Genomic DNA, 24,956 nt, shown 5'->3' on the forward strand with positions numbered 1-24,956 from the left:
GCTTTTCATACTTTGCATTTCCCTCCTCTCTTCCGAAATCCAGAAATGAGCGTGACATTTCATTTTTTTTCTTCTCCTGTTAGAAGAACATGAAGTCATGCAGCTCCATTACTGATTATTGCTCTTAGCTTCTTAATGCCTTTCAGGGGAGGCAGGTATGCATCTGATTATAGCTTCCGTTTTGGCCTCTAGAAATTCTAGGCCCACGTTGGTTGGCAATAAAAGAGGGCAATTTACTATGGTGGAACAGACACAATTATTTTCTAATCTACATGATCTGTTTAATTTGTCCAAGGGTTGCACCTCCTTTTAGAAATGCTTTCTGATCAGAGCAAGACATAGTTGTCTTATTCTGGCAGCTGCTTGCTATGGGCGACTGAGGTTTCATGATTCATCAGAAAACAGGGAAATCTGTTCACTTCCCAAAGGGCTATTCTAGCCATATGAATCACGTTTTCCAGCATGGAGTGGGATTATCTTTAGGGATTTCTCTTGGTATGATAGGATTATGATGTTTGGATTTCTCCTGGTTATTAAAATAGAGCATTATGGATTATGGCCCTTTGCTTTTTGGGTGAGCTCTACTTTTCAGGGGGAAAAAGTGGTTAATTTGTAGGAATAAACCATGCATATTCTAGAGCTTTGAAGAGTTAGCATAGCTAGCTTGCCTACCATCTTCCATAATGACGAAGACGATGGTAGGGTGAAAAGCTGAAGCTAAATTTCTTAGACTGACAGGCACCCAGCCATTACATGGTGCTGTTAGTTATGTCTGTCCATTCGTATGTCTGTAAGTATGTCTGTACCTATGCTTCTATGGATAGCACGTAGGTTTCTATGTAGATGGACAGAAGGATGGATAGAGGGACAGATGGATGGACAGAGAGACAGATGGACAGCCAGACGGAGGGACAGATGGACGGAGGGACAGACAGATGGAGGAATGGACAGACATGTGGACAGACGGGTGGACAGACGGGTGGACAGACAGATGGAGGGATGGATGGACAGATGGACAGCCAGACATCCAGATGGATGGATGGATGGACTGACTGGACAGACAGACGGACACATGGATGAATGGATGGGCAGACATATGGACGCACAAATGGACGGACGGACGGACAGATGGGTGGATGGACAGGTAGACAGACAAGCTAGTAATATCTGATTAAAAAAGCAGCATTAAGTGACGGCCACTCGATTTCCCTACCTCCTGCAGGCAGCAGGCAGTAAAGAGAAGTACTGTAGATAGGAGGGTATTTACAGATTCATCCACTATCATGTCTGATTGAAAAGATGTATCAAGAATTTAAAGAACCACAACACCCCAGAAAAGCAGGACGATGTCAATCATATTCACACAGCACTGCTTACAAGGCATTGTTTGCTATTTTTTAAATCCATCTCACTATCCTCCTTAACCTCCAACTGGTTAATAGAGCAAACCAAATTTCAGTTTGGTTACACCAAAACAAAATTGCTGAGCCACCCAGTTTGACTCTGAAGAAAATGCAATTGAATGGGAGTGAGAAAAACTCTGCTAGTTATTTCCTTGACTCTTTTTTTCACTTCTTCCCAATGAAAAAACACACGAGGGTTTATGAATTTGAGGATGAATTTTAGTGGATTTTGATGGATTTTCCTATTTTTGGAACTCTACTTATGCATAAAATGATTACTCTGGGTTGAATTTGGGTGCTGTTTTTGTTGTCCCAAGCAACTGCATAAGAAACAAATAAACATTAATTTCATATGTATGATGACGCTGTGGATGAATTTTGGTAGATTGAGTTTTCAGTACTCTGCTATCATTGCAGTGACATCTCTATCACCATCAGCCTCAGATCATGTTTGAAGCAATTTCGCTCTCTTAAAAGTGAATGTAAACCTACACCTATAATCTTGATTACAAGAAGACTCTTCATATTGTGATTCTTTAGTCTCTCATTCAACTGGTGAATGACTAGAATGTCCATCAGATTGATGACCTACTATTGCCTGGATCTGATTGTCTATTGTGAACCAATCCCATGTGAAAGGAATACAGTCAGTGGATAACTTAGTCCAATGTAGCCCATTCTTATGTTCTAGGTATGGCACAGAAGACATAAGAGAAAAGATTGCCACCAGGATAATGTAAAAAAACAAACAAACCCTTAGGGCACGTGTGAATCTCCTCTCCCCAAAAGCTTTGCAGAATAGTGTAATGAGAAGTTGATTACATTTCTACAACTGAATATAGATGAAGAGTTATAAAGAGGTATCATCAGAGTGAGTGTTTATTGATGAAGGAAGCTGGTTTTCTGGGTGTTTACATTTCCTGTTGAGAATCCACAGTAACAATAAGTCCCACCAATAGTTGTAAATATAGGGATAATATATTGAGAGCTGAATGGATTCTAATGAATTTCATGTGTGTGTGTGTGTGTGTGTGTGTGTAATTTTTATTAAGGATTTTAATTACAATAGTAAAATATAATACAAACAGGAAGGAAGGAAGGAAGGAAGGAAGGAAGGAAGGAAGGAAGGAAGGAAGGAAGAAGAAAGAAGAAAGAAGAATAAGAGTGAAAGGTGCAAAAGAAAAGGAAAAAAGAACATAGGAAAAAGAAAATAAAAAATATAGTGGAGAGAAAAAATATATAAGAAGTGACTTCCAACCTTCATCACAAGTATAAACATTTTTGTAACTCTTTACTCCTCTTAGCTTGAAGAGACCAATGATCTCTTCATCCCATATCCCATCTCTTATTAAAAAAAAAAAAAAAATCCATAAAGTATCATCTTTTCAGTCCTAGCAGAAAGTCTGTTAAGGGTTACCAGAAATAACAACATATTTTAACCATGATCAAATAAACCAACTTTATATTCCTTCTTTTTACTTCTAATAGTCTTAATCTGCAGTCCATTCAAATAATGTCATATAATTTTATTTCTTTTCATTTCTTCTTTCTCTCTTCTCACAAGATTCTTCAAAGTTTTAACAAGCCTCTTTTGTAAATCTAATATAAAAGAATTATCCAGGTCGCTCTCTTGGTTTATTATTTATATTTCCCTTTTGATTTTTAAAACATCAACCCATTTCTTTTGTATGTCCAATGCAACATCTTTTTCCATGTCATTCTCATAACCTGTCCCTTGTAGATCCATTTTGGATGTCATCTCTGTCTTGTCAAATAAAACTTGTTCCTTACCTGTCATTTCTTCCAAAACATCTTTTGGACACATTCTATCCATAGAAGCAAACATCACTATTGACATTGTTAATACTAATTTCTGATTCCATTTTTCAAAAGTGTCCTTCAATATTTTCAATGTTTTACATCATTTTATATGTCCCAGTTAATTAGTTGTTAATCAGGCTTGTATATTTTTCTCCTTTAACTAAAATCTTTAGTTCTCTCTAGTGTCCAATTTTTAAAACTGCTTATCTTTGTCTTGCAAAAGTCCAAAAAAATATATTTCCCACAGAAAAGATTTTTTATCATTAATTCTGGACCCTTAATCTGTTTATGATTTTCTAGGATCAAAGTCTAATTTAGCTTTTTGCTGTTTATTTCAAACTTTTTCAATTTTTAAACTTATTTCATAAATTTTTGAAGAAAAACTCACCCAGTGTTTTCAGACTTGCCAATACGAAGGTCTCTAATAGTTTAAAGCAATTGGCGAATGTGATTAGAAACGGAAGTTTGCAAACTTAGTGTCCTTTAAAAGGCACCAACTATGGTTGCGAGCAAGATGGCTATTCCCATTGTCTTCCAATGCTCAAAACCCACAGGGACCACTGTCTTGCGATCTCCTTGTGAGGAGCAACTGTTCGGAGCACATATGGGCGATCTCCCATCCTCTCCTTGTCTAGAGAGATTCCAAAGAGCTTCACTATGGTCATTGGCTCCATCTTCAGTCCACCATTTCTTCCTCTGGAAGTCCTGATTCTAATGAATTTCAAAGGATTTGGTGGATTTCCCAGCTTTTATGATGGAGTGTCCTATCAAATACCTAATCATTCTGTCAAAAGTGGAGAGGTTTTGTGATTTGATATATTTGTGGCTATACAGCAGTAGAAGCTTGGAGATAACTAGAATGTAGGTGAAGGAAATATCTTGACACCAATCAATGTTTGCTAATGAATGTTTAAAGTTTGTTTTACACTGCTCTAACACCTTAAAAGATATACTATCAGAATAGCTTACACACACACAATCAAGAATGAGGCAATCACGGCCTGCAGCCTTACAATGTAAAATAACTAGCACATAATGAAGTGAATGGGATGGGAATGAAGCAAATTTAAATATGTTTTTAAATACAAACTTCAGGAAGTTATAGGGATATTTCCAATACTCTTGCTAATGGCAGAGGGACAGAAGGTGCTCTTTGCCAGAGCTATATCCAGGCATGATGGAGGCTCACTGTGATAGTCTTCATCTTCTCACCACCAAATTTCCCAACCTCGTGTTCTCCGAGTGCCTTAGGACCACATCTCCCAGAATTCCTAGCTCTCACGGTTCTGGGAGTAGCAATCCTGACAGAAGTACAAAATCTAGAAAAGTTGACTTAGTACATATTATCATCCAATTTTGCTGATATTTCCATTATCAGGCTTTCAAAATGATGTGATACTTTCTGCTTTGCAAAGAAGAGACACCCTTGCTTGATGGAAGCATTTCGGTACTGGGGATGGATGGAAGGATAAAGAAAAGTCCTGAACTCGCAAGATATGTGTGAGCAAAGAGCTTTTTTTTATTGCTTTTGGCAACAAGGAATGAAAATGGTCTAATGGTCTTAAATATTTTGCAAAATCTAAGTGAGTATGGGCTTAGCTAGAAAAAAAAGTACGTTTAACCCAACATAGCTCTTCTGGTGCCGTTTTAAAATTGGACAGCTTCACATTTAGCTGGCTGTACGTTTCAGAAGGCTTGAACTGACAAAGGTGTTTTGGTTCTGGAAGGTTTTGGGTTGGAATGGTTTCTTCTGTTATGTAAAAGATGTGTGGATTGATAATTGAAGATGCACAGTTGAGTACAAAGATTACAGATGATGGTTTTTACATAATGGATTATCCACAGTTAAGCATCTTATTCAGATTCAGGAGATAAATAGCCAATTAGGTCTTTTCAAGCCACCTTATTTAAAGGCAAGAAGAGCAGAGCCATCTATAGTCCAACAACAGCAAGAATTATTTGGAATGAATTTCAGAAGCTCCACCAAGATATCAAGGTAGGTTTTAGAAAGTTTGTTTAGAAAGAAGGCCTATTTTCTTTCACTGTTGAAAGTTAAATACTATTGTTCCTGTGTTAGCAGATAATGAGTGAGCCTAGATACAAGGATGTAATTTGTTCTATGGGGCAATGAGTTACCTCTTTATTGTCTTCATGAGATGAGACTGAGATCAGATACCTGGATTCATGGATAAATGTCTAAAAGATATTTGCCTTCTGTTTCATGGGTTAGGCCTAGAACTTATGTAGCCCATGAAGGAATGATCTTGCCAGGTTAAATCAGTCCAGTCTAAGCAGACAGATAGATACATCAGGCACTGCAGGGAAAGTCTGGATTTCTGGTGAATAACACTGGGACAGCTCTGTGTGAATTCTTCCCTATTAGGACAATAGACGTTGCCTCAGCAAAATATTAAAGCAACTGAAATATTATGTAAAGAAAAAAATAAAGTCTCCTCTGAAATTAGCTCAGCTCATGATTTTATGGACACATCCATGTGAGTTTCTTGGCAGCATGATGGAAGTGGTTTTCTATTACTTTTTTCCAAGATGTCTTTTTTTCACCTTCTTAGCCTACAGGCCTCAAATTTTTCTAGCATGCTGGCTAGAGAATTCTGGGAGTTGAAGTCCAGACATCTTAAAGTTGCTAAAGTTGAGAAACACTGGTCTAGACTGTTAAAGGGACTTGGCATCATTTTGTAGTCTTAGATGTCTGCAAGGCTGGAGAGATGGAAGTTCTGCTGGAAGTTACCATAATACAGCTGCTGATGTATTATGTACATCTGAAGAATGAGAATTACATGTTGTGGTTTAGGCAACAATTCAAATGAGACTTTACATTTTGCTTTCTATAAAGTTTCAGTTGCTAGAGAAGTAAAATCAGAAAAAAACTATCATCTGAATCTTCAGAAAGTGTGAACTAGCTCTCAGCAGTGCAGGCTGTTTGCAATTAGATCATGACACCACAGAACAAAGGAGAATACACATTTAGTCTTTGGCAACCAGGAGGGCCAGAGACCAGACCTAGCTCAGAGACCAAGGCCAACCAAGGAGCAATCTTACCTATAGCACTGCTGTTCTTATTTTCCATAAACCATTCAAAAAGGGCAGAGATGGCCTGAGAGAAGTTATGGGGTGCCTTATCTAGTTTAAGGGAGCCCAGTGAGAATCACGTATGAGAGAGCACCCCAAAATGTTGACTGCATTATCGTACATTTCCTGATCTAGATTCAGAAGGATGCTAACTAGTAGACGGGGATGTTCAGTGCTGAGAGTTTTGCAAGATGGTGCATTTGATCAGGTGATCCCTCTCCTTCAGTTTGAAGTGGTATGGCCAGAGGTTCAACAGAGAAATAGGCCTTTTCTCACTTTTTTGGTTTAACTCTTGAGATAATTCAACAGTGAGTTTTAAAATCTTGGAATTGTCTTTTGAGTAAATGGTCTTAGAATAAGATTGCAAAGGTGTCGAAAACAACTCCTTTGAGGAAAGGGACAGGCAACTTGGAAGCGTATGTAAATTAATCAGATCAAGTGAGGACGAGAGCCATTTGCTTTAGAAAGCCCAAGATAGAAATTACATCTGTGGTCATAACCCGATATTAACCAGGGAGGTAATAACCTGCTGTCTTTTGAATTCAAGCAATTCTCTCTGCTGGAGATGCTGAAACCATCAATCTCTACAATTGCATTCCTGGGATAGTAGTTAGTGTCAGGCCTCTTCAGGAAAGCAACATTTTGGAGAAAGGGCCTCAATGGATGGAGGCAAAAGAAGAAGATTGCAGCCATAAAATTAAAGACTGTCTGAGCAGCTGCAGAATGTTAGAGAGAAAAAGTGTGGCCAATGGCAAAAAGATTTGCTCTACCAGTGGGCATTTAATGCACGCATGGAAAGTTTGGGAGTGAGTGGTCCAGGAGGAGTAGGCAACTTGGATTATTTCCCCAAGAGGGGAAATAATAAATGTCAGAGGTATGTTTGGGACAATCCATGATTGGGAAGTGTCCCATGTTTCTTTGTTCTCCCAATATATCTCTAAAAGGAGTCCTCAATCATTTTCATCCTAGTTCTTGCAACCCAGATGACCCACTTAGGCAAAGAAGTATGGGAAACCCCCCCCTCAAAATCTGCTGCCAAATTATAGTGTTCAAAGTGGCCCAAAGGGGAAATTACAAGATACATGGAGAATAATCATATTAATTGTGCTAATATGATTTTGGTTTAATTGCACTTTAATTTCTCTTTATATTAAATTAAATTTAGTGTTTCTCCTTGTCACAGCATGCTTTTGTGCTGACTTTGACCTTTTTTTTTTTTTTTAGTGTGGTTCTCAGCATGCCCCTTTAAAAACCAAGGGCAACCTTTCCAAAATGTTTTGAAAGATGGAGCTAGAGAGATCGTTTAGGGAGGGGGCAGCAACAGACAGGCCCAGCATCGCTTCCCATGGCTGACATGGACAGGCAGAGATCTCCAGGACTGAGGCTCCTTACCACAACATTCTTTTCTTCATATTGTTTTTAAAAAGGATATTGCCTGGAGGGAGTCACCTAGACATATATACATACTATTAAGTATACTTTCCCCCCCTTTGCTTTTAAAAGAACGTATCCTTTGTTACAACAAAATGATGCTTAGGCCTAAATAATATGTTCTGCCTACAAAGGGAGCCTCCTCCCTAGCCTCTGACTGCAAAATTTAAGTTACTTAATTGGATCCCAGCCAGAAGTTGATATAGCACATTTCCCCATTCTGATTTAAGGGCATCATAGTATTTGTGTTCCCTTACCTTTCTCAGGTACAGCTAGTTGACACAGTTTAAGAAGTCCACACATAATTGTCTACCACCATTCAAGTACTTTATAATAGATATAGACAAGTCAGGATTTGGCCCAGTAAAACCAGGGGCAACTCTGCTCATAGTGTTCCCACCGCTCTGGCTCCACCTCCATGCTCTTGTGAGCCCACAGTGTTGTGGTGGTGGTGGTGCATCCCAAGACACTGAGGGTCTGGTTTTCCAATGGAAATGCTGGAACTCTGTGAAGTTTGGGAGCAGACCACTCCTACTGGCAGGAACTCCAACCTCTTCGCTTGTCAGGCCCAATCCAAGAACAGCGAGGAAACAGTTCGTCCAAATTCAGCTCCTTTATTGATTACACCAGTGTTGTCCAAACTTGGCCACTTTAAGATGAGTGGACTTCAACTCACAGAATTCCCCAGCCAGCCATGAGTTGAAGTCCACTCATCTTAAAGTGGCCAAGTTTGGACAACACTGGATTACACCATATAGACAGAATCTTGCCAGACTAAATCTATACTACTGCAACTAGTGGATATACCCCAGGAGATTCTAGGGAGTGGCTATCCTGAACCTCTTTTGCTTCCCAGGCTCCCCCTGTGGACTGTGTTGTCTTTTGTCTCCTTGCCCTTCCTGGAATGCATCCCCTCCTTCCTGACAGCCTTGCCCTCTACTGCAATCCCCCACATCGCTCTTCCCATTTCCCATAGAGACTTAGCTGCAGTGCTTGTTCCTTGTTGTTCCCATCCCATCATTTACTACTTTTTAAAAATTGTGAACAGAGAGATGGTCCTTTGACAGCTCTCCTGTGTTTTAGCAACTGAGGTGATTTATTTTATTTTTTTTTGTTTTACAAAATGCCAAACAAGCAACCAAAAGCAGGTAGAATAGCACACAGGGTGCTTTTTTCATGTTCTCCCATTGGTCATCTGGAGGGATCATTAATCGGATCATGTGGGGAATCTCAGAATTTTGAGGTCAGCTGAGATGAGGACAATTGTGATTCAGGTTGGAGCTGTTTCTAAGGATCTGTGGCATGAACTGGAGAGCAGTGTGGAAGGGACCTATTTCACCTCTTTTTCTTAAAAAAAAAATACGATGCTGTGTGAAGTTAGGAGCGAGCAATCTAATTATTTGGTCTTTTGTGTTGCTAAGTGCTCACCTTGTTCTGTGATTTGATCTAAAGCTCTTCATTTCCCCAGTTTATCTGCTTTGTGACAGTATCTTGCAAAGGCTACATTTAGGAATGTATGCCCTGACTGAGAACTCAAAGCAAGCCAAGAATTTTTTAGTTAAGAACTAGAAGATCAACGCCAGTAACCAAGTAAATAAAAACAATACCTTATGGTGAATATGGCAGTGTTTCAGATTTTTAATCTGGGCTGAATTGTGTTGCTTTACAGAATGAATTACAGTCACTATGCATTCCTGATGACCCTGATCTTCATGATTAGTGATTGCATGGGGCAACCTTCATGTATGGTGGACTCTTTCTCCGTGAAGGACAACTTTGACCCCAAACGGGTAACTCTGAATACTTTCTAATATCAAGGGTAAAGAGCATGTGGGTTGAATGCAAGTCATTAGTGTGCATGAACCATAATTGGTTTCTGAAATGTGTCAGTCATACCAGAGGGTCACTTTTCTCTGTTTTAAATCTTAACTTACTGTGCTCCTGGGAACCTACTTGCAAATCAACCTTATTCCTCTTTGTTTTATAATTTTGGCTAAGGACATACATGTGTTACATATGGGGTGGGGGGAACATTCTGCTGTATCTGTTTCATGTCCCTGCTGTAGCTAACTTAGGAAGGAGGGTGATCACCAAGGCAGATAAAAAACCCTAAAATCTCCTTCAAGTCCAGCTCTAATCTTGCTGACTTCATAGACAGATCCATGTTGTTTTCTTCACAATAATATGAGTAGCATCCCATTGCTTTCTCCTGACTGCTTGTTTTTTCTAACTTCCCAAACTACTTTACAGTCCTCATACTTCTTGGTGGTTCCCATTTAAGGTCTAAGTATGCCTGACTTAGTTTAGTTTCCTAGCCCAAAGAAGTGCTTGCCATCTCTGAGGCTCATCTGGGCAGGGATAGAACCATAGAGATGGAGTGGGGCCTTGGACCACTGAATCCCCAACACTGGGGCAGAGCTAGAGTGTCCCACATAGATAAATGACTGGTTGGGGAACCTCTGACTGTCCAGTTCTTGCTGAATTATAACTCTTGGCAGCCCCAACCCATATGGCCAATAGTGAGGGATGATGGGAGACATAATTCAATAAATCTGTAAGGCCACAAATTTCCCAATTCAGACTCTGCTAGATGGCTTCCAGTGAGGAAGAACAAGAACTGTCTTCCTCCGAGAGTTTGGCTCCATTATTAAGTGATCTGTTACATCAAAGATGTTCTTAATGTACCATCTTGCAAATAGCTACCTAGTTTTACCCTCAGAAACAACAGTGATGACTACAACTTTCCTACTGTAAGCAATGGATTATTATTTGATTCCGCTGTTTCAGTAGCTTTCATCAAGGTTTTATTAATTATTTGGAAGGATTCCAGGAGATGGTACTAGGCTTCACTGTACCCAAAACAGGCAATAGTTTAAGATTTATGTTTAAATTAAGGATATACAGGCAATCAATATACAAGTTCAGCTCCATCTCCCCTTCAGATCCAGTTAATACTTTAGCTTCAAGTCGTGTTTTGGCTAATCGTCATCCTGAAGATATATTCCCTGGCCTTGTAACCTTAAATATTTTTTGCACTTTAGTATGCAGGTAAATGGTATGCCCTGGCCAAGAAAGACCCAGAAGGTTTGTTTCTACAGGATAATATCTCAGCTGAATACACCGTCGAGGAGGATGGGACCATGACTGCATCTTCCAAAGGCAGAATGAAGCTTTTTGGGTATGTTGCAGCTACCTATGGGTGGCTAGTGTTTCTATGTATCATTAGTCACTTGTTCATTTTATACAGTATTCTTGTGATCAAGATGTGCGGTAACTACTGATGGGGAAGTCACTAAGTGAGAGCCCTGTCTTGTTTAGCTGTGGTTCATTGAATAAAACAGAACTTGCTGAGTTTGCACAAATGTAGCCCATGACTCACAAACCACAACGACTGGTTTCCCCCAGCATGATAAAGCCAAGCCAAACAACCCACGCTAGAGCGCATGATATGTGAATTCAGGCATTGTGAAGATTACAAATGGGGAAGATGGGGTCTTCCAGGTGATTTGGCTATGGAAGTCTTAAACAGCAGGGTTAACCATCAAGAATGTTGGGAATTGTAAACCAAAGGATATGGAGGGCACTGAGTTGCCTACCTTGGCTGAAAATTATGATGCATGTTTATATGGTCCATCAGAGGTTAGTAGTGTCCATTCAGTTGTCCGCTGTCACTAATAAATGGAACAAAATTCAGCTATGGACATACTCATATTAATCAGGCAGAAGACTCTTGATTAATGGAGGCCAGGCTTTTTTTTTTTTCTTTTAAACTGAGTATTAAGGTGCCAAAAACAACCAGAGCAATTATGTCATTATGTTGAAGTTCTAAGTTATCCTCTTCAGTCAAACATCTGGAAGATGGAAAAGCCAACATGGACAAGAAGCTTTCTTCCTTCTTAGTTTTTTTGTTTAAAAGTACTATATTTTCAGACCTTGTTTTGCAACTTTGAAATGGCAGTAAAGTTGTGTTAGAACTGGAAGCCTTTGAATATTTGATAGCCTCTTTGTAGGCAAATGGTATTATCCAGCAGGAGATACATGTCTTTTGTCTGCTCAATTGCAACTGATATAGTAGGGTAGCTGGAATGTTGTTCTGCTGTTGTCTTCACGAATGCAGTAACTATTTGCAGGATCTGAGCATGGAAGGGTTTAAATCCTTGCAAGGGATGTCTTTGAATATCACGTAGCAGTGCGTGCATGGGTCAGAAGCTGAGGCCAAGGCTTGACCGAGTGAGTTTATAAGGGAGGGAGAGGGAGAAGAGCTGAATGTCTCCCCCAAGCCTGTTCTGTAAGCACTGAGGACTGAAATGCATGTGAATAAAAGCCATAAGTGTGGGAAGCAGGGATTTTCACTTGAGCGTGATTCCTGAATTTACACCGTATAGCAATCTGGAAAGTCACAGAATGACTTGGAGTTATGCATCGTACCAAGCCACAAAAAACCCGAGTTTAAAAGCTACCAAATGTTGCATGGTTGTGCAAATGCAGACCCTAGGCTGTATTTTGTTGCCCATGAACAAAAACCAGGAAGTAATGCAGGGCAGATGCGAGACCAGCTGATGGCCCTTGGCATGGCTTGGCTGAGCTTGGAGCTGTGCTGTTAATAAACAATACTGTCTTGAAACCAGAACAGGATGTAAGCAGACTATACTCCAGGCAAAAGAGCAGAATGTTAGCTGCACACTAAAATTTTAAAATTCATTTTAACATGTGTTTCAGATTCTGGCTGATTTGTGCCGATATGGCTGCTCAATACTCGGTGCCGGACCCCACCACACCAGCCAAGATGTTCATGAATTACCAAGGTTTGGCAAGCTATTTGTCAAGTGGAGGTCAGTCATTTTTAAATTACTGTGGAGTAATTTATTTGTCAAATGGAGTATTTGTCAAGTGGAGGTCAGTTTTTAAGCAGGGCATGAGCACAACATCAATTCTTCAACTGGTATTCTTTCTGTCTCTTTTTTCTTATAATTGGATTAGAAGGTTTAAGAACGAATGTAAAAACGAAGGCAAACTAATATAAAGGAAGGAAGAAAAAGGAAAAAGAAAGAAACCAATCAGAAAGCTAAAAGGGCAAGAAAGAAGAAAAAGAAAAATAGAAAGGAAAAAAGCTACAAAGAAGTGGCTTCTGATCTTCTTTACAGCAGTTATAAGTACAATTATAAATTTACCTCTTTCCCCAAAGTTACATCATGACTCTCTTCTTTCTATAATCTATCCCACTGTTTCTCAATTCTGATAATGGAATAAATATATGGTCCACTGATTGCATTATCTGCCATTTATATATCTTACCTTTAATGGCCATTATTTCATCTTCTGGTAGAGAATTCCATAGTTTAATTAGGTGCTGTATAGAAGAAAATGGGAATCTCTCGCTAGTTTCATTAGGTGACTCCAGATTCTTATTATGAGAGAGAGAAACTTCTACCTACTTCCACCATACTGTGCATAATATTAGGCACCTCTACTCTGTCTGTTTCCAACCATTTTTGCTTCTCCTGTAAGATTATGGCCGAGAATGTTGAGAAGAATTATGTGTCATGCATCTATGTTATCCTAGAAATTCAGAATGTTTTATACTTCTGAAATAGTGGTTAAAATCCAAAATTATATTCTGTTGAGTGTTTGCAGCCTTTCTGACATTATCTTAGAAGTGAAGTCCTATGTATGCATATATGTATGTATAATATACATAAATAACATAAAATATAAAACATAAATATGTATCTATTTATTGTTGATTGTATGACTCACTGTTTTATTAAAAAATATTCAAGATGGCTTCAGTAGGAATGAAAACATTTATCCTAATTCTAAAAACCCTCCAGCCCCTCCCAGTAATACTAGCAGAGCATTCTAAAATGAATTCAATTTAAATTCTAAACAAAGTCACACAATCCACTAAGAATGGAACTTGGTGATGGGGCCAGGAAGATCTCCTTTAGAGGGTATTTCAAACGGTGGGCATCATTACTTGAAAAACAGTAGTGGTGGGAAAACCTACACTGTTATACCTGCTGGCAAGAAAAAATCCTGTCATTCTGCTTTTTTATCCTCCCTCCTTTTTGTTGCCTTCCATCTTTGTTAAGGAAGATGAGCCATAACTTGGAGACATTAAGATATTGACAATGTCTATAATGACAAGTCTGGATGTTCAGCTGTTCTTCTTGTCCTGTGAATACAACTTTAAGGTCTATGTTCTACATTCTCAGGGTTTTTTTTTCAAAGTTCTGGACTATTTTTTGTGTATGAACAACATGCAGGAAAGACATTGTGCACATTAATTAATAATGACACCATCAGTGGTATCAGAACTCATTACCTACACTAGATTTGATATTCCAGGTGACAATTACTGGGTGATCGACACAGATTATGATAATTATGCCATCACCTATGCCTGCCGCACACTGAAGGAGGATGGGTCCTGTGATGATGGCTATGCCCTTGTTTTCTCCCGCAACCCTCGGGGTCTTCCCCCTGCCATTCAGCAAATTGTGCGCCAGAAGCAGGAAGAAATCTGCATGTCTGGCCAGTTCCAGGCTGTACTACAGTCAGGTATGTGGAAAGGCCACGTTGCTCCAGGCACCTTTGGACAAATCATGAATTTGACTTCTGTGGGTCATGAGTCACTCACTGACTAACCAGAAAGTAGACTTGGTATTGTCTATGGAAAGGAAGAATGTGGGAAAGCTGTTTCAGTCTAGGCAGTTCTGGCTCTGGCCTCAGACTCAAATCATGAGAATTCCCAGTGCAGGATCAGTCCATCTGGTTCATACATTGCACTAAACCATAATGTTGTTTAATTGGCTTGGCTTAGCATGTTGTGTGAACCCAGCTGAAGCATTTTGTAAACTATAGTAGGATCCAACAAACTGTAGTTTAATAAATGATGGTTAAACAAACTACACCATAGTGCAATGAATTAATCCAGCCAAGGTATCCAACAACGGATGCCAAAAATGCTTCTGGGAAGACTACGTATACAAGAGCCTTCTGCAGTTGGTTCAACCATGATTATGAATTTCCTTAAGCTTTTTAAAAGCTGTCTCAAGCTAGAGATTGCAGTCATTTTTTTTTAGTAATGAATCCCTTAAATTAAATCTGCCTCATGATTAAAGCTGTACTATTGCCAGTTAATTTTATGGACTGAACCCCAGCTCTAGTATTGATTGATTTTCCTTTAGTTAGAGAAATTCCTTGTGGAATTGCCAGTATAGAAATGAGTAAATAAATGTTCTGAGCAACTTTTTGTTACAACATTATGGGCATTAAAGGGTGTTTGTTTGTCTCCACAGGAGCTTGTTAAACCAAAATTCCTCCAGTCCAGAGGTGGAGCAAAGGCCTCATTTCTACATCTCAAACATGTACCTCACAAATTCTTTGAATCAGTTTTTTTTTTCAAAGCACATTTAAGTGCTGGCTTCCAGTATTTGGATTTTTTAACAAATTTGGCACAAGGGTGCAGCATATCATTTCTTGAATGAACTCTTAAGAACCAAACTGATGCATTGGTTTAAAAAAGAAAAAAATAGGTATTTTAAAATAACCTTTTAATTTTAATTAATCTTTCTTGGGCAGTGTTCATTTCTGTTATGGTGCTGAATCCTTCAGCAAGAGATACAGGCCTCATGGATGTAATTTTCTTCATGCAAACTTTCTCAAAATCCTATGCCAAGTTCTCCCTGCCCTGTGTTCATTTCATCTCTTGACTGATTACTTTATATATTGAAGCATCAGTGATACACAAGAGTATGTATGGGGGGGACAAACCATTTAAAAATTGTAGTTCACAGAATAAACTGACCTTGATGTTACAAAGAGAGACTTCTTATGGGGCCTCCACTATTCTTTGTGTGATTCTATCCAAAGTGGACAATCTCTAATAAACTGTTGCCAGCATCTGCTAGACCTGTGTGTGACTGTCCCATGTGGAGAATTATAGAATTGAAATTTCTCAGTGAAGATCCTGCAGGCCATGCATTGTATCTGCCTACCAAGAGAACAATGTGGCTTTCTATTCTGTTTGCATTTTTTATTCAACAGATGAGGTTTTCCTGAGCTCTGGGTGGTTCTTCAACCCTGGCTTCAGCTTTACCCCTTATTGCCCTTGCTTCAGCTTTACCCCTTATTGCCCTTGTCTAATAGTTTAGCAAACTGTCTGGTCTCCTGGCTCATCCCAAATTTCTTAGTAGGATTCAGAGCTGGCAATCATATACCAGACCAGTGTTTCTCAACCTTGGCGGCTTTAAGCTGTGTGGTCTTCAACTGCCAGAACTGCTGGGGAATTCCAGGAGTAGAAGTCCACACAACTTAAAGCAGCCAAGGTTCAGAAACACTGGTCTAGTCTATCAGAAAATTATACTCAACTACATTTATTTTCTAAGCTTGAGCTAGGGGTTTTTTTTGATGTTGGTCAAAAGGGCATTGCATCCATTAATCAGCCTGTGCTTAAAGATCCTTAAAACAAAAGCATACCTTCCTTATAATCATTTCCAAATCCCTCAGTTGTTCCAAAATTAACCATTTCACCTCCTACAGATGCAGGATGTAGTTTATGGATGACGCCAGAGTACAAGTATCATTTAGGTTAGGCAGCTCCTCCTTCCCTTCCTTGGAACAATTTCTTCAATTCCTATTGGTAGTATCTTGGAAGTTATGGAAAAAATGGTCACAATTGTCCTTATAATGCTGCAATTTAATTTATAAATATGCAAGAATAAGCATTTGAATGAATAAAGATAAGAATTCATTTCAATGAATAAACCTTGTGATCCTTTCCTTTTTCTTCCTTTCTACTTAGATTTGCAACCTTGGCTTTAGGAGAGACCTTTACATAATATTATAATAGTCATAATAATCACAAGCTTTTCTATGGATAGCTAGCATAGCATGGGTGGGCAGGATGAGAAACACACCAATTCCACCATATTCGAGAAGGGAAAGACTCACATGTCTAGTTCACTGGGGTAGGCTTTCATAATGCCAGCCAGTTGCACACTCATGGAGTTGTTAATTCACACGCATTACTTAATGACTCTCACCTAAACATATGAACTGCTGTCCACTGAAAAATACTGGGCTTGTACTCATATATGAGGATGTGAAGGGTTTTTAGGGGGGCGCTTACGTGACCGGTGATGACCATTTCAGATATGCAAACCAGTACTGATTTCATATTCACCTATGGAACTCATTCTGAGGCTGCCTGAGAAGCCATGGAAAGGACTGCACTCCTGTGAACAATTAGTGGTTGTACAGAAACTTTCACTTCACGGTAACGCTTTCTTGACCATTTCACGATGATGCAGATGTAAAATGCCAAACAAGAATTGTATACTTGTCACTGTAGGAACAGGTTGGAACTATGTGTATAGTAAGCATGCTTGAAATGGAATTAGATGATGTAACGTTCGCTTGACTAAAACGTTTCCAGGCTACGTGGATCACCAATCGCTCTCATATAAATGTATGTGCAACTTTATTTTTATAGAAAATCTTTATTTATGTAAAATTTACATTTAGCATCAAAGCTGAACATTTGAATTCCTACAATCAAAATAAAAGACCTTTTCGCCAATGAAGGCAAAAGTTATTTCTGATAATTCAGACCTTATATGTTCGGACTGGTGGAAAAAGTTTTGTACCATCGCTGTGATTCCTCTTAACCTTTTCAAAGATAACTGAAAAAAAAAAATTATCGGGCTCTGACGCCCTCAGTTCTGGTCTCTATCCTTTGTTTCCCACCCAGAAGATAAGTCATTTTGCTCATTTTTTCTCTCTTCAATTGGCAATCTTTACAAACACTTAGAAGTGGGTCATCTAAAAAAAACCTAGTAAGCTTGTAGCTGAGATGAAATTTGAGTTGAACATTCTCTGACTCAAACTTCTCACCATTCTACTTGCTTATGTTGCAACACAAAGAGCTACTCATTGTTTTAACCCTCTGTTCTGTTCACTGAGGATCCCTCTACTATAAAGCTAACAGTGCTGAACACAATGCAGGGACATCCCACAAGATGTGGTCAAAAAGCCAAAATGTTGCCATTACTGTGCCAGGGAGGTCCACAGAGTGTGGTCAACAAAGTCAAGATGGTGGCCATTACAGTGTGATCAAAGCTCTGCAATGCACATACAAAACAGGTGGAGCTTTGATCACACTGTTGTGGCCACCATCTTGACTTTTTTGACCATATCCTGTGGACCCTCCTGGCACTCTAGCTCATTAGAGAAAAGATAAGAAACAGTTACAGCATACTGAGAAGAGAGTTTGTCTTTTAAGACTAGTGTATTAGAATGACACACATTTTCTAGTAAGGCATTCCTAAATATTCTGACAGGAAAATCTGAATATGTTCCCTCACCCACCTCTAAGTAAACTCTTTGTCGTGCAAATAAATATTTATTGAAAATACAATCCCTGTGCTAAAATTGCCCTTGTTTAATGCAAGCTTCACAGGGAAGTTTCTCCTTACACAAGTATTCAGCTGGGCTATTCATCATTTCTGCTGCCTTCCACTCTCTGCAAAGGTCGAGGTGTGCTGAGAAACTTTGATGGACTTAAGAATGGGGGAGGCCCTCCTTCCTGATACCACAAAAAAGGGAGCGTGTGATGTATTTGGATGACACAAAGTTTGAAGAAAAGAATGAAGTGGACTGAGGCGGGTGAAGCTTCCTTATTCCGAGGCTCAGGAAGAAGCTCAGTGCTTCTAGAATGGGACCTTCTTTGAGCTGCACCGGAGTTGTGGGGATGAGTGCTCATTCTGAGGTTGGTTTTCTATGAATATGATATTATGGCTGGAAATTTAAATGGTGCACACTTACATACATAGCTTTAAGGAAAGATTAACAAATCCACCTTGTTTTCATGCAACCCAGATTCTACTGCTTGAAATTATCATTATTTCACTCCAGGTAATAATTGGACTGGCTTGTTGCCAACTATAGCAATCTAGGCAAGAAAATGGAGTTCAGCAATACTCTACTTTGTTCTCATCATTTCTTGGGTGTGATTCCAAAAGAGTGCTTAAAGATGTTCTGGGAGAGAAGAATCTCTCCATATTGTTGGTGTAGGAAGAACAGAAAACTGAACCAAAGAAGGGAGAAGAATGTTGTCAAGGACATGAGAACCATCCTTTTAAGGGTTAGGCCTGTAATAAAAAGCTCCCTGAAACTTGCAGTTTTAAGTACATAACTTCTGGTGGGCATTTTTGCTTCTTTCTAAGATGGTTCTCTATAGAACACAGGGATAGAAAACAGACCTGGCCTGTCCCAATAATCCACAGCACGCACTTTGTAATAGCCCATGACCGTTGTTCCTGTAAAGAAAGCCCAACAAATATAGGAATTGTGAATTTTTAATTCCCTTATGAGTTATTCCTAAATTGGCTTAGCAGGCTGAAATATTTCTAGAAATACAACTGTGATTGACCATTTAATTTCAATCCACATTAAAAATATTCAATTATAACTGAAATTGCAAGTCTTAACTTGTGTTGACAATTCCTGAAATCAGTATGTCAATCCATTCATTTTTTTAAATCATTTTTTTGCATTAAAATATGAGGAAAACGGAATGTTTATTAAATCCTCCCTTCAATTCAAAAATCAATTTAGATTTAGCATAAAGCACTTAAAAGAAGGTATGCTCTTTGTATGTGTCCAGTATCTTGCTTCAATTTCCCCCTTTAAAAATGTTCCATTCTACAAACTGCCTATGGAGGCTTCAAAACATTATGTGTGTTCTTTGGAAATGAAGGTGTCATTATATGTTTCACTAAATAAGAACCCGAGGAATGCTTACACCAATAATCCAGCAATAGAATTTTAGGGAAGAACTTAAAGACACTTTTTGAAAAGAAACTATTTCCCCCTATTTTCCTGATTTAGAAAAAGATCTTAGTCCTTTTAAAGGCTTAAAGTTAAAGCTTTCCTTCCAAAACTAGTAAGGTTATAATAATGGCTATAGTTCTAATAAGAAATATAGTGTTAATAATAAATAATGTAAATAGTTTTAATAATAATTAGAGTTTCCAACAAAAACCTGAGGGCATGCTTAAGGGTTTTAAACTGAAGTTGCACTGGCTATATCTTTAAAAATGCAGAAAGTGGGTTTTACCTGGGCTGTAGATTAACATTGTAAATATGCTGTCCTTGACACTGATTTGCTGATACTTTTCCCCATCCGCTGAAAACATCACTTCAAATTTTTTCAAACATCTGTGTGAAAATATATCACAAGGGTCACAGTGTTACTTTTATTCTTCTGCAAGATAAAGGAGTTTCCAGGAAAAGTCTAGAGGATTTGAACGTATTTTCTCAAACCCTTTTTAAAGCAATATGAAGTCCAATGGCCAAGCATGTCATTGCATGAATAGGACTCTGCGTAGTACCACATTCCCTCCAAAAACGATTCAGTCTTATGCACTGGACAAAGAGCTGCCTTTGAAGTTAATAAATATATGTTGGGCATTAAAGCTACTGATCAATTTTGTTGGAAAATGGGAGCAGATTAAACTTTCTCAAGGCCATTTCTCTAGTAGTTTTCTTACGAGAGATTCTGCTCTCACCCTTTTTCTCTTTCACTTGTGAAGGAGGCCTTGCTTCTAATAAAAGGATTATTGGTGAAAATATGATGGAGGCACAGATTTCAACTCTTTCCTGCAAATGTCCCAAGTAGCATAAGGCACTTCCTATATTATATGATTCAAATTGTTTAGTGCTACAGATGCAAGTCAAGGTGAGATGGAAAGTATTCATCAGTCCCAGGTTTCTGTAGTCTTATATAACTATACTGGAGGGTAGAGGTATGATGGGGAAGAAATATTCCAGTTAGTTGCTTTCCAACAGAGAACTATTACAGCATGTAAAATTAAAAATAGCTATTAAATTAGTGAAGTTTTAATCTCAAAAATGAATAACATGGAAAACAATGATGGATTTCTTGAAAATTACCTACTTTGAATTCACACAGCTGTCATCCCATGTTATCAGAACTTGCCCCTTCATGAGACCAATGAAGCGAACCCCATTCACCTGACAAGACAGAATCACTTGGATTGAATGCTGCATGCACGGAAAGCTTGAGCTAAGATTCAGTTTGGGTGATGTAATGTGTGAATTGATTCATTTTAGGTTTGGGGGAGTCGATAACACATCAGTCCACCCAACTAACAAAGCCTTGAGGGATGGCCGACTAACCAGAAAAATACAGGCTTTGAACTTTGCTCGAATACTTTCTTTCAAAGTAGCATTTTGAGTTGATTAAATGGAATGTTAGAATTATTGCGTTCACAGATTCATGTGCAATAAAGAAGCCCAGACTTGGAGTATCATCTCGCGTACCTGGAGACTACAAGCTTTCTCCTTAGCAACTTTCTCCAACACCTTTTAAGAAGTTTGAGGAGTTGACAAATAATGCAGCAACTTGAAAAATGCCTATAGTGAGGATTGCTCTTGCAGTTGCTACCCACATCCCTTTGTAACCCCTTCTACCTCCTGCAAATTAGGCATACTACAAGCAGAATCAAGATGAGCACAAATATGTGGTGTCTTGTGATTGTGAATCATGGTTGCAGTTTCCCAATCTCAAAGCTGGGTAGTGAGCTAATCTTTAGTTGGGTAAGACAGTGTGTACTCTAGAAGAATGCCTTTTACTATCAGGGACTCTTTGCTGCACATAATTTCCATTAAGGAAAAGATCTTAGAACACTTTTTGTCAAATTCTTGAACTTTTCTAAGTGCTTGGAACATGGCAAAAGCTCAACCTGTAAGAAAAACCCAACACAGCCTTACACATTGTTCACATCTAACACAGAAGCAATAAAATAAAATAAAATAAAATAAAATAAAATAAAAATTAATTTTAAAAAATCTGCTCTCTTTGCTTCTTATCAGGATCTACTAGTTGGTAGACCTTGCTTAGGCACCAGAGATTATGAAAGCAGGAGAAGATGAATGAAGATTAGCCAAACGGTCTAACGTAATAAAATCTGCTTTGGTGAATTTGCTACTTCAAAAGGGCAACCCTAGATATGTTGATTCTGATTTGATTCCAACTCCCAAGCATGTGTACATAGGACTGTGCCAGAGAAAATCTGGAGCAATATGCAGAGCAAGCTGTTCTTCTCTCATGAAGCCAGAGCACAAGATTCTCAGAACACACAAAGTGAATCTGTATCCATTTGGAAGGACACAACTCATGATGTAATGTCCATGTCAATTTCCCTTTCCTCCAACTCCAGCAAACCATCTGATAAGAGTGAGGAAGAACCAGATTTTTCTTTTCAAATTAAAAGCATCTTGGGGAATTCAGCTCTTTTAGTGCAAACTTGATGTCCTTATTTTCTAAGACCTGCTTGTCTTCTAGGCCTAGGAAACACAGATGCTCCAGTCTATCCTGGGCACCGTTTACGTCTTAGAGCAAGGACAGAAACCTGTAATCCTGCATATACTGTTATACAGCAAGCACTGCCAGTGGTGAGAAAACCAGAGACCTGTAGTTCAATATGCAGATGGACAAAAGTTCTTCACAGTTGCTTTATAGGCCATGCTTTCACTTTGGCTGGAAAGCTGTTTCTTTCCCTTCTAACCTTGATAGTTTTTACAGGTCCTGTAAAAGGGTATATTTGCCAGTGAAAAAAGAAGATAAGCAGCATCTGGTGCACAGCAGTGTTAAAACCTTCTTTGGATCAGAGAGTGCTGATAAAGGACAATAAAAGAACTGTGGGAGTCACTGAAAGAATGTCAAGAATCTTTCAGCCTCTCCTAACTCCAGAGTGAAGTCAGGCTCGGAAACAAACAAAGTCACTTGGTTTGCACCTTATAAAACTTTCTGTGTTTGCAAGCAACTGGCATGACAGAGCACCTACCTGGCTAGGAGCAGAGAGGGGCTTTGCACAAATATGAAGGAGGAAGACAGCTGGAATTGGAAGTTCTTGCTTCAGCATCAAATGGCCTTTTGCAGGTAGTGGAAATGGCCCTTTCACTAGAGGGTCCTATGAAGTAGATTTAAAAATAATTTTAAAAAATGCAGAGATGCTGGAGAATATTATCTAGAACCTCAGTGGCCCATACAAGTTGCGGTGCTATAGTTAAGCAGGTTGAATGTTATCAGTAGAAGACCACTAAGGACAATCTAAAGAAGCCACTTCTTTGACTCTTGTACTCAGACCCCTCATTATAATTTGGGTGGTTTCTGCATTTTTATATATGATATTTCATGTTTAACTCTTCATAGAAAAATATGGCTGTTGTGAAGATCAACTGGCCTCATAAGTTGAACTCTGAGAGTCTATTGTGACCATCTGGAGCAGAGGTCTTTACTTCTTTTCTTAGCTTGTTGCAAAATACAGTCGTGTGAAAAAGAAAGTACACCCCCTTTGAGTTCTATGGTTTTACGTATCAGGACTTAATAAAAATCATCTGGTCCTTAGCAGTTCTCAAAAGTAGGTAAATACAACCTCAGATGAACAACAACACATGACATATTACACCATGTAATCATTTATTTTACAAAAAGAAAGCCAAAATGGAAAAGCCATGTGTGAAAAACTAAGTACACTGCTTCCATAGGTATGAAGAGGCTAAGTGGCAGCCAGGTGCTGCTAATCAAATGCTCTTGATTATCAGCAAGGGTGACTACCTCTATAAAAGCCGAAGTTTTTAGAAGTTTGCTGGTCTTGAGCATTGAGGTGTGTGTTTACACAATGCCAAAGAGTAAAGACATCAGCAATGAACTTAGAGAAGCAAATGTTGCTGTCCTTCAATCTGGGAAGGGTTATAAGGCCATTTCCAAGCAATTTAAAGTCCATTCTACAGTGAGGAAGATTATTCACAAGTGGAAAACATTCAAGACAGTTGCCAATTTTCCCAGGAGTGGATGTCCCAGCAAATTCACCCCAAGGTCAGACCATGCAATGCTCAGAGAAATTGCAAAAAATCCAAGAGTTAGACTCTACAGGCCTCAGTTAGCATGTGAAATGTTAAAGTTCATGACAGTACAATTAGAAAAAGACTGAACAAGTATGGTTTGTTTGGAAGGGTTGCCAGGAGAAAGCCTTTTCTCTCTAAAAAGAACATGGCAGCATGGCTTAGGTTTGCGAAGTTGCATTTGAACAAATCACAAGACTTTTGGAACACTGTCCTTTGGACAGACGAGACCAAAGTGGAGATGTTTGGCCATAATGCACAGTGCCACGTTTGGCGAAAACCAAACACAGCATATCAGCACAAACATCTCATACTAACTGTCAAGCACGGCGGTGGAGAGGTGATGATTTGGGCTTATTTTGCAGCCACAGGACCTGGGCACCTTGCAGTCATTGAGTCAACCATGAACTCCTTTGTATACCAAAGTATTCTAGAGTCAAATGTGAGGCCATCTGTCCGACAGCTAAAGCTTGGCCAACATTGGGTCATGCGACAGGACAACGATCCCACGCACACCAGCAAATCTACAACAGAATGGCTGAAAAAGAAAAGAATCAAGGTGGTGCAATGGCCCAGTCAAAGTCCAGACCTCAACCCGACTGAAATGCTGTGGCAGGACCTCAAGAGAGCTGTGCATAAACAAATGCCTGCAAACTGAAGCAATGTTGTAAAGAAGAGTGGGCCAGAATTCTTCCACAACGATGTGAGAGACTGATAAAGTCATACAGAAAACGATTGCTTCAAGTTATTGTTACTAAAGGTACTGAAGCAATTCAATTCAAGCTATTAAATTATAACGTGTACAGTGGTACCTCTACTTACGAACGCCCCTACTTACGAAATTTTCGAGATACAACCAGCTCCGGCCCCAAAAATTTACCTCGATGTGCGAACTCCACCTCGAGGTACGGCCATTTTTCCACCCTGACACATGGTCCGCGGCCATTTTTCCGTCCTGACACGTGGTCTGCGGCCATTTTTCCGCCCCTGACGTGCGGTGCGCGGGCGTTTTGCCGCCCCGATGCGCGGCGCGCGGGCATTTTGCCACCCCGATGCGCGGCGCGCGGGCGTTTTGCCGCCCTGCGGCGCGCGGGCGCTTTTCCGCCCAACGCGCGGCGTGCGGGCGTTTTGCCACCCTGCCGCATGGGGCGCGGGCGTTTTGCCGCCCCATGCGCGGGCGCTTTTCCGCCCCTGACGCGTGGTCCGCGGACGCCAGGACGGATTAACGGTAATTACATTGAACCTTATGGGAAAATTTGCTTCGAGGTGTGACCAAAT

General features: G+C 39.4%; 2 protein-coding genes across 3 annotated transcripts in view; one reads left to right on the top strand and one right to left on the bottom strand.

Moving 5' to 3' along the window:
• Window positions 1-9,384: 9,384 nt before the first annotated feature.
• LOC103061114 (purpurin) lies at window positions 9,385-15,151 on the top strand. Its single transcript, XM_025169006.2, has 5 exons — window positions 9,385-9,535; window positions 10,787-10,923; window positions 12,465-12,577; window positions 14,094-14,306; window positions 15,047-15,151. The coding sequence occupies exons 1-5, from the start codon at window positions 9,416-9,418 to the stop codon at window positions 15,055-15,057; spliced, it is 594 nt and encodes a 197-aa protein (XP_025024774.1). The 5' UTR covers window positions 9,385-9,415; the 3' UTR covers window positions 15,058-15,151.
• The window catches only part of IDUA (alpha-L-iduronidase), a 53,902-nt gene continuing 42,432 nt past the window's right edge, over window positions 13,487-24,956 (bottom strand). For both annotated transcript variants that reach the window (XM_015888707.3, XM_025169005.2), the window contains exons 11-14: window positions 22,619-22,744; window positions 20,707-20,783; window positions 19,867-19,967; window positions 13,487-19,066 (exon numbers count right to left, since the gene is read on the bottom strand). In XM_015888707.3, the coding sequence (XP_015744193.1) occupies window positions 18,969-19,066; window positions 19,867-19,967; window positions 20,707-20,783; window positions 22,619-22,744 (402 nt within the window). In that variant the 3' untranslated portion in view covers window positions 13,487-18,968. The remainder of the gene's footprint in view (window positions 19,067-19,866; window positions 19,968-20,706; window positions 20,784-22,618; window positions 22,745-24,956) is intronic.

Source organism: Python bivittatus, unplaced genomic scaffold (genome assembly GCF_059951505.1).
Source record: "Python bivittatus isolate LINGU-HERP-01145 unplaced genomic scaffold, Pbiv_v1 ctg000850_np1212, whole genome shotgun sequence".
Classification (NCBI taxonomy): domain Eukaryota; kingdom Metazoa; phylum Chordata; class Lepidosauria; order Squamata; family Pythonidae; genus Python; species Python bivittatus.

What these genes read in the sequence shown, in the direction of transcription:
- LOC103061114 (XM_025169006.2), top strand. Translation starts at nt 9,416, where the DNA reads ATGAATTACAGTCACTATGCATTCCTGATGACCCTGATCTTCATGATT. An exon ending in ACAACTTTGACCCCAAACGG is followed by an intron (nt 9,536 to 10,786) that starts GTAACTCTGAAT and finishes TTTGCACTTTAG; the next exon opens with TATGCAGGTAAATGGTATGC. An exon ending in GGCAGAATGAAGCTTTTTGG is followed by an intron (nt 10,924 to 12,464) that starts GTATGTTGCAGC and finishes CATGTGTTTCAG; the next exon opens with ATTCTGGCTGATTTGTGCCG.